At 38.7% G+C, this 16,471-nt stretch overlaps 1 protein-coding gene across 1 annotated transcript; it reads left to right on the top strand.

Annotated features, from left to right (window-relative positions):
• The first annotated feature begins 14,415 nt into the window (after positions 1-14,415).
• Positions 14,416-14,763, top strand: LOC149133701 (uncharacterized). The gene has a single exon (XM_089358229.1). The coding sequence runs from the start codon at positions 14,416-14,418 to the stop codon at positions 14,761-14,763; it is 348 nt and encodes a 115-aa protein (XP_089214355.1).
• Positions 14,764-16,471: the final 1,708 nt, after the last annotated feature.

The raw sequence follows: 16,471 nt of genomic DNA, 5'->3' as shown, positions 1-16,471 counted from the left end.
TTATAAAAACGGTTTCCTTTGACACACGCCAGAGAGCCAGCAGTTAGTCACATAACCAAAGATGAGCGAGCAGTGACCTGCGACACAAGACAGTAGCAGCTGCAGACACGAACAAGACAAGACAGAAAAACGACATAACACGACCAAATGACAAACGCACACACAGACATAAAATATAGCTCTGTACTATCTTGTCCCGTCAACATTCTCTTTCCTCCGTTTTTACTTCAACTGGAAGTTGATAACTTTATGTAGCGGCAGATTTGTTCATATTTCAAATTAAGCTTTCTGTATACAACACGTAAATGCAACTGTTAACTAAATAAATTGTGAAAACTGCATTCCTATTCTTTTACATTTGTTTTCATTTGATGTCGGTCCAACACGCCTATCTTCATCTGCTACACCCGCCAACGTACACTGAACCATCAACAACATCCATTTCGCTACACATCCCGCTACAGTCTGTATAACAATGAAAATTTTTGTGAGTTAACTAAACTGAACGCAATTTCACCTAAGATGTCGGTGAATTTCAACTGATGACACTCATAAATTCTGAGTTTAAATCCAGAGAACAATGGAAAGAAGCATGCAGAAGCAATCTGATCGAAGTTTCAATTCATGGTTGCAAATATAGTATGTAGTGGATCTTGCAGGCATGGCGTGGATTCGATCCTTGATAGCCTGTGGGACGTAGGCCCATGGATCACGCAGAGACCGAAAATGAGCGAATGGCAGAGGGAGTGCAGACATACACTCGCTCTGTTCTTCCGAACGAGCAATACCGGCAGGGGGACAACACTGCGGATTTTTATAGCTGGTTGGTATATGTCGGACGAGGTCCTGGGAGAGACTCTAGGCTTCGACGAGGACCAGCTTGTCAACCTGTTTGGAAGAATATTCGGGCCGAGGTATCTGGACAACTTCCAGAAATTCCTAACCTGGCTGTGCTACCGATCGGCTTTGCCAGTTCGAGAGAGGTTGTCAAGGCATAGTGTTGGTACCCCACCTACATGCCCGAGGTGCGGGCGTGTCAGCGAAACTGTCACGCACGCCTTCATATATTGTGAGGAACTAAGGGGACTGATAACCTATGTCGAACAACTGGTGTCAGATACGGAAAGAGTACGGTTATCGACTGAGTCTATCATCAAGATTGTGCCGCCTCCCTCTTTTAACAAGGAAAAGGAGGCGTCATTTTTCTACGTAGTAGCCGTATTGAAAGAGATAGTATGGGTGACACGTAGAAGAGGAATTGAGACAGGCAACTTCATCTCCGGACACCGGTTGGTTAGTTTTTTTAACTACCACCTGTCCAGAAAGATCAGTCTGGAGAAAAAATGCTTTCTTCGAAGAGCGTTTGAGAAAAGATGGACAAATATCGTAAGGAAATTGAGAGTGAATGGGGCTGCGCTAGTGTAGCCGGTCTGAACGGAAAAGAAGGTGTAGTGGCGCGAAATTATGGCCGCCATTAAGGAAGTACAATCTACGCATGCGCAAGGGACTTGCCTTCCCGGAAGCCCCTCGAGTGCGCATGTGTATTAGAACCAGTACTTAAAGAGTTTCTTTCACTTTCTAAGTCTCTTCAGTATGATACCTTCGACGTAACAGCTACTTGCTCCTCTGGCATGCGTCAACGAAGCTCTTAACCTTCCAATGCCGACTACAAGCTAACCAGCGGCTGCTAAGCTGAATGACACAGGATTTGTAAAACCAAGCATCACCAAAAATAAAACTTTTTTTTATTATGTTGTTAATTGTTCTACTGTTTCTTAATATATAATTTTGTTGAAAGGTGATAGAGAGAGACTGATGTCTCTAGTGCAACTATCAACCTTTTACAAAGGAAAATACGGAAGGGAAAATACACAAAAAGGGTCGAACACGAGCCCGAGAATATATCAACGTATAATTCTTAAATTCATTTCGGTTTCATTATACTGTGTAAATTCATCCGGTTTCAACTAAGGTATAACCCCAGCTCCTAAATGTTTTTTGTTATGTCCTTGTGTTGTCCCTTCTGTGTCATGGCCTGTGTGCCGAATAAAAGAAATTAGTTAGTGAGAGCAACCATCAGTTAGTGAGCGGACAACTAGAATCATGGTCGCAAGCAGGCAGTTACTAAAGACAGATGGTCAGAGGGAGAAAGAAAGTTATAATCAGCCAACTATGAGACAACTTCCCTCGACTCTATAACTTTCACTAACTCAATTTCTTTTCTCTTACAACATCATTCATTCTTACTACTGCTGCTGTGTTGTCTGAGCTTTTGATATACCGAATATCTGTGGAATATTGGGTGATGAAGTCAAGGGAGAATGGCAGTCAGGTCTTTTCCTGAAGGCATATACAAGCGGTTTATGGTCCGTGTAGATGCTGAAAACGGATCCTTCTAACATATGGCGGAAATGTTTGACGCACCCTGGCGCGAAACAGAAGTGTAGACAATTGCCGCGCAAATAAGAACCAATCAGGGTGGTGGACACAAGGGTCCAAGGCAGCCGAAGGCTAGATGTTACCGCTTCGTTATCATTTATGATTGAATGCCCGAGAGAGAGGTTTCACTACAGGAGCTTACCTTGTATTAATTAAACAGTTAAGAATAATCCGTGTTGTGAAAGAGACTTCATAATACGAAAAGGCAGATTCTGTAACCATATTCTTTATTTCCCTTCCTTGTCTTAACAAGAATTTTTAACGATAATAGTTTTTCTTTTCATTCCGGATATAATTTCAATTGATTGAAAATTGCTTTTTTGCTCACTATATTAAGTAGTATAGAACCCATCTAACCATACATTACATTTCTCTTAGTCTAAATTTCATGTTCAGTGCAAGAAAATATTGCTTCAGTCTTGAACAGGTGTGATTCTACCAGGAACAGTCAATATTTATTTATGTCAAACAAGTACGATAAATAAAAATCAATTTTCTCACATTAAGAAAGTCTCAACATCCTACAAAGATATTTCGAAATCTCGTTAGAAGAATCTGTGGGAAAATAACCAGAAAGTAAAGGCTTCCCATTTCTTTCTTTATTTTTGTTTATAAACAGCTTCTAAAATTAGATCTGATTTGAAAATGAGAAGTTGTATTCCTAATTGCTTTAACTTTTTTCTTTCTATATTTTTTTTTAAAGAAAACGAATAGGGTTGATTGCTTCCACTACATTGTTTATTGTTTTGAATTGCTCTGAACCGATAAGGAGTGAATGTGTGTGTGTGTGTGTGTGCGCGCGCGCTTCTGGGGAATAATGGAGGAAGAAGGGAAAACCCTGTGAAACTAAACTGATATAAGCTGTGTCATTTTATACATTCGTATAGTCTACATAAATATGTCTATCTGAGTGATGAGCAGAATAAGGCAGTCAACTAGCAGAATCGTTAGAGCCTTTGACAAAATGTTTTGCGGTATTTGTTTTGGCCATTTGCGTTCTGAATTGTCCCGTTAGGGTGGTGTAAGAGGCCGGATCTGACTGATTTAGACATAAAACGAGTTAACTATTTGGGTCGGATATGGCTGATTTAAATGCTGAAGTGTTAAGATCACGCCGAGACCAACTTTGGTTTTCATACTTTCGGAGTCAATTAAATAAAACATCAATCAAGTGCTGTAATCGATTTAATCAACTAACCTGGTGTAGAGAAGTGGGCATACACCATCCTGTGTATCCCAATTCCGCACATTATATTCTTCAAGGAAGAAAACGGGACGCAGACTCTAAACTAAAACAGCACAACAAATATTTTATTACAGTAGAATTCTGTTCACACTAGGAGGGAATTCGGTAGCATGTCGCCTTTTGGTTAGATGGGACGCCGTCAATGAAGTCGCGTGGTTTGAAGTCATTTCCTCCTCTCTGGTTAACTATATGGATTCATTGTAGAGGGACTTCCTCTGCGCATGCGTGGATAAACCCTCCAATATGGCGAGTGGTATCAGGCGCCACTACATGGCTCCCCCTCGAGTGCGGAAGCACGAAAATGGAAAAAATTGGAGTAGCGCCTGAGGCAAGATGGCTACCGAAACCACCCACAAGATGTGGCACAAATATATATAAAGAAAAATCAAAGAAATGATGTACAATAGTGAAATACATGCATGCAATATACAAAAGAATTGAGGAAAAAAGGCATGCAAGGAAATGGGCAGTAAGTGCCAACTAGTGGAAAACTGAAATAGACAATGACAAAACAACCGTGATGACAACTGTCCAGAAAAACTGGAATCACGTGATGTAAAAGTCTGTTTGTTCAAGGCAGGTTGCGACGACGAAGGTGGTGTTGTCCAAGGTGTATGTGTTGGTGATGGTGTTGGCAAAGGTGTATGTAATGGGTCAAAGGCGGGCATAACAGTGGTGTCAACGAAAGATGTAGGACCTTCAACATAAGCTTTTTTCAGTCGGTCTACAGACACGATCTCTGTACAACCATTAACGCCAATTTTGAATATTTTCGGTGTGCGGGAAAGCACACGAAAGGGTCCTTTGTAAGGAGAAACAAGAGGTCCTTTGGCAGAATCATCTCGAACAAAAACATGCGTCCAAGAGTCAAGATTTGATGGCACTTTAGAAGGTGGAGATTGGTGTCGGGGACCCATAGAAGGAAGGGTAGAAAAATAACTGCGTAGTTGAGCGACATAAGACTCTGAATTGAGAGATTGTGACATGTCCGGCACCAACATCGTACCAGGCAATGCCAGTGTGGTACCATACAACAGCTCGGCGGAAGAAAAACCTAAGTCTGCTTTAACCGCAGTCCGACATCCAAGCAGGACAATAGGAAGAAATTCAGTCTACGACTGTGAATTCGGTGAGGCACGCAAAGCGGCCTTAAGTTGCCTGTGGAAACACTCCACCATCCCATTAGAAGCGGGATGGTAACTAGTGGTGCGTATATGATGCACCCCCAGGATTCGTGATAACTCACGAAATAAAGCAGCTTCAAATTGTCGACCACGATCTGTGGTTAGGATGGACGGTACACCGAACCGAGAAATCCAGCCAGGCGCGAAGGCTTTTGCGACAGATTCAGCAGAAATGTCTGCTATAGGAATGGCTTCTGGCCAACGGGATAACCGATCGACACAAGTTAAAATATACGAGAAACCGTGACTCGCAGGCCATGGTCCAACCAGATCAAGGTAGACATGGCGAAAACAGGCCTCAGGAGAAGAAAACTGTCCAAGTGGAGTACGAACGTGTCTATGGACTTTGGCACGCTGGCACTTCATGCAAGAGCGTGCCTAAGAGGTAATCGATCGCTGCATATTGGGTCAGAAGAACCGAGCAGTAGCAAGCTTTACGGTGGCAGAGATGCCCGGATATGACAATGAATGAAGGGCATCAAAAACAGAACGTTGATGGTTCTCAGGTACAAACGGCCTTGGAGAACCGGTGGAGATGTCACATAGAATAGAGCCTGCAGCTGAAGGGAGCGGAAGATAGGCAAACTTAGAGAAATAAACTTGGGCGAAGTTAAATCCAACTTCGCTAAAGGTGGTTGATCCTGCGAAATAGCAATTAAATCAATTGCTGCAGGAGAGGAAACGGAATTGACAGGGAGCCTAGAGAGAGCATCAGCTGGGACGTTCTCCTTCCTTGGCACATATCGAATGTCACTTGTAAACTGAGAAATATAGTCCGGGTGACGGAAAGCACGAGGGGAGAGTTTGTCCGTTTTAGAAGATGGGGCAAACGTAAGTGGCTTGTGATCAGTATAAATCACAAACTCCTGTCCCTCGAGCTGATACTGAAAATGCCGAAAAGTACTATATCTGCGTTCGGCAGGCTGCAATTGGCAAGAAAAGAAAGCTAAATGTTTCGTTTGATTATCTACGGTGTGCTGCAAAACAGCACCAACTGCAGAATCTGATGCATCCACAGATAAAGAAAGCGGAGCATCAGGTGCCGGATGTGCAAGAACAGGAACTGAGGATAGTTCCTGTTTCACTGACTCAAAGGCAGACAATGCCGCAGCTGAAAGAGTAAGATGGGCATCTTTTTTAGGATTGCCCTTCAGCAGCTGCGTTAAAGGAAGCAGCTTGTTCGCACACCGGTTTATGAAGCGTCGATAGAAATTAACCATACCCAAAAAATGGCGCAGCTGACGCAAAGAAGTTGGAGGCGCGATGCGCTGAATGGCATCGACCTTAGCAGGAAGAGGTTTGATCCCATTAGAATCAATATATTGACCCAGGAATTCCAGGGAGGGCTGCCCGAAAACACACTTATCAGGGTTTATCTTTACATTATAGGCGCGTAAAAATTCTGAGGTCAAATTCTACCGAAGTCGACTTTGCTTTTCATCCTTTCGGGGTCAATAAAATAAGTACCCTTTGAGAACTGGAGTTGATGTAATCCACTATCCCCCTCCCACAAAATTTCAAGTCTTGTGTCTATGGTAGAGAGAGAAAAATATTAGTAAACTTATGCAAAACTATTTAGATGTTTTTTTGTTTTGTTTTGTTTTGTTTTCACTATAAACATAAGAGCGAGCTGTTCGAATCGTTAGAGCGTCGATAAAAATGCTTTGCAGTTTTTGTTCCGGGTTTTTACATTCTGAGTTCAAATCCCACCGAGGTCAACTTTGCCTTTCATCTCTCTGGAACTGATAACATAAAGTATCTGTCAAGCACTTGGGTGGATGGTGCCGACTAACCTTCCCCAAAATTTCAGGCCTTGTACCTAAATCAAAGACCATAAAATATAAAAACAAATCCTAAAAGATTTCCACTCTTTAGTCATATTAGATCATCATAACCGAGTCTTTCAAGTTACAATTTATTCTTCCAAAGATATAGCAACATAAGAATTCTGGACACATTCATGTCATTAATAAATATATGAATGCCTAGTTTTCTTCAGCACAAATGAACCGATTAAGTTTCACAAAGAGAGGGTGTAACCCAAGAATATTCCAATAAATAACTTAATATTGCTTGTGACCATTGATATTTCAAATCTTAACTGCTGAGTCAACTATGATTTAGTAAGTTTAGATGAAATATATTATAACCGTTGATGCTTCAGCAAATCAAAATGAATTACTGACAGAACCAAATTGTTTTCCTGTTGTCTAGACATATTGTCGCTAAACGACAATGTTGCTTCACTCTATTGAGAAAACCACTTTGCTTCTAAAACTCTGTTTATCACACATCATGTCTTTCATATGCATATTTCATGTTTTACACCTGCTTACTCATCTATTAGCTATTTCGTTGGCGTCATTGTAACATACACCATAGAGATAGAAACCGGTTCAAGCATATCCGTTTAGTTAAACGTTTCGTTTGACTTCTAAGTTCTTTACGTTGTAGTTTTAATTAAGATTTGTTGTTGTTGCTGTTGTTAACTACTCGTGTCCGCCTGTACAAATATTAAACATGTTTTGTAAGTCGAGGTTACCATCCATTGTTCGAATTCTCAGAAGTAGTTCTCAAGAAAAGTAAAACAACATTCTTGTCGTTTAGTGGTAGTATGTCTAGAATACGGGAAAACATCTGACTCTGACCACATTTCATTTTAACTTGCTCAAGTATGAAGAACTATAATTTATTCCCTCTTAACTTACTAAATTATGATTCACTAAACAGCTAAAAGTTAAAACATCGATGTTTACAAATAATATAAAGTTGAATGGGGTATTCTAGAGCTATAGCCTATTTTCATTGTCTGTGCAATAAAACTAGATTTGTGCAGAGGAAAACTTGTGGTATTCGTTAGAGCTTTAGATATGACATGATTATTGTCCAGAGTTCTTATGTTGCTATGTCATAAATTGGAGCCAACAAGCCGAGAGCTCTGCATAACTTTCCTTTATGTTCTTCAACTTTTTTAAAGAGTATGGTGCGACATAATTGACAACGTGTGTCTACTGGAGTTGCGGTAGAACAATTCCTCTACTGATGACAGTTTCGCGCAGAAACGCGAGTCCAAACCTGTCCTCTTAATGGCATGTCAATTCCGGATAATTTCTTGATTCTTGAAAGCCGGTTGCTATTGTCACAGAGCCTTTGTTTGCCTTTTCTCGAAACAAAGATTTATATCTATATACCCAGGCCTATTCCCCATTTTTTTACGAAGGGGTAGCCGCAACAAGACATACACCAGGCATTCCATTCATTTCCCAGCTCAAAGACGCGAGCCCCGTTCTATGCTCGAGTCAAGGCATTGAACGCAACCCCCAATATCAGCAATGGGGTCCGACAGCATATGCTGGCTCTGTACCCCTTTGAGCAACATCAAATTCAATCATCCGTCCATAAACACTCTCCAAGCTTTCCTATCATTTATAAACTCTCTTGCCTAACCACCAAAGCTTTCCTCACTCTATCCATCCACACAAACCGAGGTTTGTCTACCACTTCTAGTCGCCTCCTTTCCGTCTCTCTCAGCCCCCGCCTCTCTACACCATATAACATTGTCGGCAATGCTATATGGTGCAAAAAAAATTACCATCACTTGTTTTCTATCTATCGATTTTTCGATTTCGGTTCAAAAAGAATTATCATTGCTTGTTGCTTTCCATATATTGTCGGTTGAATCTAAAATTGTCTCATAATCTTATTAACTCAGTTTTTGAAATAATAGAAAACATTTTTTCAGTCTCAGTGGATATTCGACAATTTATTTAATTTTATTATCCTGAAAAAAATTAAAATTTTTAACCCATTCAGATCTATAATATCACTTATGAACGTTTAAGTACCTGATGCGACAATGAGTTTAAATCAGACAACTGGAAAATAATATGTGTGGCAGAAACACAAAACTGTCATATTCCTCGTCTTCATCAGAATAATACTGAATGTTGAAGACATGTTGAACAGAGCCATCTGTAATAAAGATTTGTAAGAAGTCATATTCCACATCACTTGCAGTTTGGTATATCATGTAAAAAGTTATGAAAGTTACTCTTGAAATGGTAATCTTATAAAATTCTGACCTCAGTGTACGATTTTGCATGTGGTTATATTACTTTATAATCAATTCACTACATGAGCTACTTTAAGTCTTTACTGTGGCAGTGCTCCTCTTAGTTCAAAGTTTCGCAAAGGAAGGCTTCAACGTATTTTTTGAGAAGGTTTAGGGAATGGTTAGATTCCAGGATATATGAGCTTATCAATGTTTTCCACTTGTAAGGTGATATGTAGAATACGCACACCAATTTTTTTTTACCTCAAAAAATTTCTTCGAATTCCCATGTTTTCAACAACGGAGAATACGATTTTGCCCAACAAACACCTTTTCGAAATTTCAGTTTGCTCCGACTTTCAGAATAATCACCCGACCAACAACCTTCCAGAAACTCGTTCGTTCCTTTGCGCATGCGTGGATGCCTGCAGAGTGATACACAGTAGCCATGTGACAAGCCTCAATGTGGTCGCTCGACATGTTAAAAATAACAGCCAAATCTCCTCCAAATAACGCACCTCTAATGTCATAAAATGAAAGAAATCATTGGATAATATAATCAAAAATATTCAAAAATATGGAGTTTGTGATTCCGAAAAATAATTTTCCAGGCGTTCTTTTTCTCGTTTAACATACAGAGCCTAATTTTATTAAGAATTTCTACACAGACGTGGTTTTCGCGCATCTGTCTACGACAACCACAAACTTATTTTTTGCGAAATTAAGAAGAAAAAAGGAAAAAAAAATATTTCATGAAAGAAAATGAAAGATATCAAATAAACATTAGCAATGAAATTTTGCGATGCACTACAAACACTAAACCTAATCCTTTACCCTATACAAGGCTTGGGCAACCTTTTTCGAGAAGCGTGCCGCATGGGACATGACTTATCATTTGACGAGACGCACAACAAATTCAAGGTAATTTTTCATTAGGTATGCCATTCAGGAAGTCCCGCAGGTTACGTATGACCGTTCTAAATCCTAACCTTAAACCTCTAATCCTAATCTTTAATCTTAAATCCTAGATCTTAATCGTTAATCCGAGATCCGATCCCTAATCTCTTATTGTAAACCCAAACCCTAAACCCAAAACTTGATTGATGTTTATTTTATTGACTTTGGAAAGCTGAAAGTCAAAATCGACCTCAGTAAGAATTGAACTTAAAACGTATGGTGATGTAAGAAAAAACTATGACTTGGCAATTCAATAAACGCCCGAGCTAAGCAGAAAATTTAGTATAGTTTCTCACAGACTGAATTTTTCACAACTGATTATATCGAGATAGGCAGTGGTTCTGAAGAGCTCCTGCACCCCTACCCGCCCAAAATATGAGAAAAAAGGTCCAACACACACACATTCCTTATTAATCCTTTCTAATATGGGCACAAAGCCTAAAATTTGGGTGAAGCGGGTAGTTGATTACATCGAACCCTGTATTTCATTGATATTTATTTTATCGATTCCGAAAAGATGAAAGACAAACTCGGCCTCGACGAAATTTGAACTCAAAACTTAAAAAGTCAGAACAATTGTTGCGATGCATTTTGTCCGACGTACCAACAATTCTGCTAGCTCGCCATAAGAAGATGAAAGAAAGCTTATTATCAGTATAATACTTCTTTCTTCGCCGATGGAATTCTACAAGTTTAAAGCCATCTTTTTTTATTAAGTACGGCTATTTCTCTGCTATATTTTTCAATCCTCAACGTCCCCTTTCCCGAGAAAAAACTCTAGAGTAGAGAAATCTACTTTTCTTTCCTTTTCGTTTTTCTTATGCATCCCAATTTGTGCAAGGCTAACATTTAAGATGTCTGAGGCGTTGCTAAATATACCAGTGAGAAACTGCAAAATTATATAGAAATAATGTATTTATACTACACCTTACCTTAATGCAGTGAGCTGGCAGAATCGTTACTGCTCCAGACAAAATATTTCGTAACATTTCTTCTGACTTTACGATCTAAGTTCAAATACCACCAGGGTTCACTTTGCCTTTCATCCTTTCGGAGTTGATAAAGTAAGTACCATTTGAGCCGATGTAATCGACTAACCCACTCCCACGAAACTGCTGGCGTAGAATCAAAATTTGAAACCAGTATTACACATTTCCTCTCGCTTTTCGTTGGATATTTACACCATGAATGACAACTAACTTCCACAGCAATTCAACTGTTTTATCGTTTATCTTTTCCGGATAGTTTTCTGACTATATCGAAGTATATTATATGTGATATATCGAAGTGTGTCAGGCCTGATCTGATGGCATTTGATAAAATCATAATTGGAATGCTTTTGCAAGATACTTTAAAAGAGAGAGAGAGAGAAAGAGTGAGAGAGAGAGAGTTAACATACGTGAATACCGTTTAATTTATGTATTCTTTTTCTTCCATTTGGTCACTAAACTCTGCGACAGATGGATGCGGCAAAAATAATGCGCTGATCGTGACATTAATGTCGCTTGTATAACTTGCTTAAGTGTTGACGAATAATAGTTTGCTACTTTATAATTTAAAATATACAGACCGTTGATGGCTCATCCCTGTCCATCTTAGAAGCTTAGTTTACCAGTCACGGTACAGTATTAAATAGTTTAAGGTGGATACGAGGCTGTTTGCAAATGATCTCCATTTTTCCTATGAATTCTGCTCTTCATGATATCTGGCCGGATTTGACTTTTCTCCAAAACTGGACAACTAGAATTTAAAACTGAATCTTATGAGCCAACCATTACTTGCAAGCGAGTGTGGCTTGATAACATGGACCATGCCTTTCCTAATTGTTTTAGGTGCAGACATAGACACTCTCCCGACCCACTCACCATTTATCCAATGGAAGATTCTGGATAAAACAGCTAGAGGGGGAGAGGGCCACACCAGCAGTCGACTGGTCCTCACTTTCTGCTGAGTAGACTGGACTAACAGGAAATAAATTACTTTGCTCAAGGACACAACGCGCTACCCATTCAAAGAATTGAACTTACCACCTTATTATTATGATCCAAACACCCTAACCATGAGGGTGTCATGTACCTTCAGTACAAAATATAAAATAATCATTTATTGTTTTATGTCAATAAAATGTCTGTTTCCGATAATAATTGCAGCATGAGGGTATCGCGATGATGGTTTGGTTGGTGCAATGTGGAGCTGATAAATGAAGATATATTTCGTTGTCTACATGAATAATAACTGAAGCACACTCGCAAACATTTAACTGAAATATCTATCGCAAGAATAAAGATGTTGGTGGTGGCTATTTACAAAGAACAACATAAATGTTTGCTGACTGCGGGAGAGATAGATTACTCTGAAATTAGAGAAAGCTATATGTGTGACAACATGCTGTCGGACCAAAACTAAACAAAGTCAACTGTGCAAATCACCATGGCGACTGAGGTTCTTGACAGTCTTCCTTTGGTCATCTGCACTCCAAGCTGCACGCCAAACGACTTTTATTGGAGACCGAAAGCCAAATTCTAAATTACTCGAGAAAATTATGTAACGCTACAGCCCCGTACTGATTGGTCAATCACGTGAAACTATAGTGGTCCACTTGTGGTATCTGACCAACTATCTAGTGGTTAAGGTTTCGAATCACTGCTACAAGAGGAAAATAATGCCGATGGTGAATTGAAACCTTGTCCTATATTCGGTTCACCGAGAATTTATTGTTTCAACTTATCACTCGTTACTGCAGCATGTACAAAAAAATTATTGTCTCTAGCATATGTAGAAGGCCCGAAATTGTGGTGGAGAGTTCAATCTCTCATATTAATTCAGCACTATGTGACTATTGAGAGTTTTTTAAAAATTGAGACATTGTAAATTTAGTATATCCAGTGGCTGAAAGGATGTGATTTGTATGTATGTACACAGGCATATGCAGTGAAACATGACAACTTTAACTTTTGGACCACTTTTCTTGCCCAGACTTACGTACGACAAATAAATTCCCAAAATTCTCAATCTCCCTATTTTACCTTTATTCAAGCAATACCACAATTCAAACACGGATAAAGAAAATATATTTATACAAAAATACAAACCAGGACTGAAATAACACCAGCAAGCTACACAAACACTAACCCACAGATATTGATGGAGATCTAACAAAATTTAATGACTACATACAAGCAATTCCTTCTCCACTCTACCATTTGGCATTAAATTTAGAGAAACATGATTCTTTGGGACTGTCACTAGACCACATTCACTCAGCCTTAGCTTTCGGTATAACAAATATTGTCCCATGACACCAACGCATGGACGTAAGGGGAATTTACAAACATTTCTAAGCCTTATCACGTGATATCCTCTGCCAATGAAATTGTATCCTAAACAGATACTAATTTGAGCCATATCTTTGCCATAAAAACAAGAGAATTTTCGAATTTCAATCAGAAGCAAGAGAGATAGCCTCACTTCTTTCTATCTCACTTAACTTTTGAAAATATATATATACACGCTTGTGCATTTGTTTTGCAAGATTCCTGATGTGAAACCGTGTATTGAAAGATATTGATATATTTGGGGCACTACATATTTGGTCTTCACTTCAGCTTTATTATTACTATTATTGTTATTATTTCTCTTTATCACAGGTTTTTGGAGCTCCTGGAGTTTTGCATGTGTAGCGGGCTTGCTACCTGCAGCCTACAGTACCACCTATCCGGTTTTTTTTTTTTTTTCACCTATCTAATACTTTCCTGATTATTCTGGCCTTGCCAAGGTAGCAAACCTTTTGTAACAGTTCTCCCAGGCACTCTATTCCAACTTCCTTTATATTCTTCTCGAAATCTTCTGATACTTTTCTCAAGGACCCAATAATAATTGGCACTATCTTCACCTTCTCCATTTTCCATAGCCGGGCTATTTTGTACTTAAGGGGGTTATATTTATCTGTCTTTTCGCCTTCCCTCTTGACTATTCCTGGGTCGAAGAGGCATGCAACATCAATTATGTAGCATATGTGGTGCACCTTGTCCAACACCATGAGGTCCGGTCTGTTATGCTCTAACACCTGATCTGTTTGGATTGGGAAATGCCGCCCTTTGAAATCTTTCGTCACATTCTGTCTTTCAGAAAAACAAAATGAACTAAAGAGAACAGGAGACACGTAGGATGGAGATCAGTTGAAGAGGTTACAGGATATGTGACGAAAGATTTCAGACAAAGGACACTAAAATAAGACCGATTATGACTGTTCTATTCCTTCTTAAATATATATTTAACAAAACTGTATAAAATCATTTTACTTCTACCAGTTTATGTAGAATTTTTTTTCTCTCCTTTAAATGATATAGGCATTATACATCTTTCTACAATTCGAATAATTTTAATGCGCAATTAATTCAAATGATTAGAAATAGTCGGCAAAATAAGTTTACGACCATACCGAGATTATGCAAATTAATAATCCAAATGGATGGTTATGGCTGGTCGTACAGCACTGTTTTGTTTAATAATCAAGCATTGTTACACATTAATTCGCTATGGGGAAGCGTCGTAGTATCAGCCCAGTTACTAGATCAAAGATCGTGTTGCTTCATCATCAAAATGTGTCCTTCATGAAGATTAGCAAGCAATTAGGATGCAGCAAAACGGCCTGTGTTCAATCATGGAAGCTTTACCAAGCCACTGGAAAATACAAAGATCGGCAAAGAACGGGCACTCAGAGAAAAACAACAGTACTGATGGAACGGCGAATTCATAGGCTTTCTGAAGGTAGCCGAAAGCTAACAGCAGTGGACATTTGCAAGCAATTATCTGATGAAACTGACATCAGCTTTACACCACAAACTGTCAGAAACCGCCTAAAAGAATTTAGAGTGTTCAGCTAGATCGCTCGAAAGAAACCGACAATTTCTGAGACGAACCGGCGTAAGTGGATCAAGTTTGCTAAAAGCTAAATTGAATGGACGGCTGGTCAAAAGTACTTTGGAGCAACGAATCCCGCTTCTGCATCTTTGGATCAGACGGAAAAACTTATGTAAGATGCCGTCCAACTGAAGAATTCCTTCCTCAGTGTGTCAAGAAACCGGTGCAAGCGATTGTGTGGGGAGATAATGGTGTGGGACACGTTTAGCAGCTTAGGTGTTGGTCCAGTTAAGGGTGATGGCAGACTGAACAGTGTAAACTATCTGCAATTAGTAAATGAAAATGTGCTGCTATATTTAAATAATCAGATGCCACCGGGATCTATTTTCCAGCAGGACAATTGTCCTGTTCATAAAGCTAAGAAAGTTTTGCAATATTTTAAGCGCAATAATACAGTGGTTATTGAGAACTCCACAGCTGTTATAAGGCTGTGATTGAAAATAATGGCTATAGAACTAAATACTAATAAATTTTTGTTTGTTGGTCATTTGCGCTGTAAATTTTCAATTCAAACAAAATAATGCTGGTACGGTATTAAACTTATTTTGCCGACAATTTTTAATCATTTGAATTAATTGCGCATTAAAATTATTCGAATTGCAGAAAGATATATAACACCTGCATCATTCGAAGAAGAAAAAAATCCTACATAAACTGTAAAAAGTAAAATAATTCTATGTAGTTTTGTCAAAACTAAATTAATGAATGGATAGTTTAGAAACACACCAGAGATGGTTTGTAGCCGAAGTTATTGCCTATCGATTAGATCGTTAAGAGTCGTTCTTTCAACTTTCTCTCGCATCATTTGCTATCTATTCTCAACGTGAAACTATGATAGAAGACACCAAAGACATCCAATAATGGGACTGAATTGGAAGCTACATAATAGGGAGGCGAAATTCCAAGTAGTATGTCCATATCTGGAATTTTAACTGGCTGAATGTATACCGCTAAACATATCAATGACTCACAGAACCCTTGGAAGTTCTACGTTTAATAACTGCAGATTACTAGTTCAAGGCTGTGAAGATTGGAAAAAAAAAATGGACAGATAAATCCATCATGTTCTTAAACTGGTCCAAAAATTGGTGAAGAAAGAATTATATAGATGCAATTTATTTTACCTTCTCATTAATAAAATGTGGAAGCCAAAAAAATTTCGCATTTCATACATTTTCAGTTTGAAAAAACCACTCGTTAGTTGAAACGTTTTAGGGCATTTCCTTTACTTTTCTTGTGATGTACTCAACAAATGCACATTGTCTACATGTATGCATAGGTGTAGGATAAATTTTTTTATCAAGGCCGGGTATTTGATAACAGTAAAAACAAAATCTTATTGGGTTTAAAAGGAACCTTAAGATCAACAATGACAGCAAATACTTTCAAGTGATTAAATATCAACACAATAAATATGAAGTCCAGCCAAATAATTTATTAATTTTTTTTTATTGAGGTTTTTTTCAAATATATACAAAAAAAATCATTATTGGTCTACCAGAAAAATAATGGGTTGGGGAAGATATTGACAACCAGCTAAAGACAAACCACAGGGCCCATATGCAAGAGGAAGTAAAATGGGTGGGGTATGTTAACAGGATTAGTAAGGAAATGGGCAAAGAAAGAAGGGACAAAAAGTGATTAACAAAACAAATGTCAAAAAAAAAATGT

This window comes from Octopus bimaculoides, chromosome 10 (genome assembly GCF_046866305.1).
Source record: "Octopus bimaculoides isolate indiv1 chromosome 10, ASM4686630v1, whole genome shotgun sequence".
In the NCBI taxonomy this organism is placed as follows: domain Eukaryota; kingdom Metazoa; phylum Mollusca; class Cephalopoda; order Octopoda; family Octopodidae; genus Octopus; species Octopus bimaculoides.
Note: the sequence above shows the minus strand (reverse complement) of the source record. Positions and strands in the feature narration are given on the sequence as shown.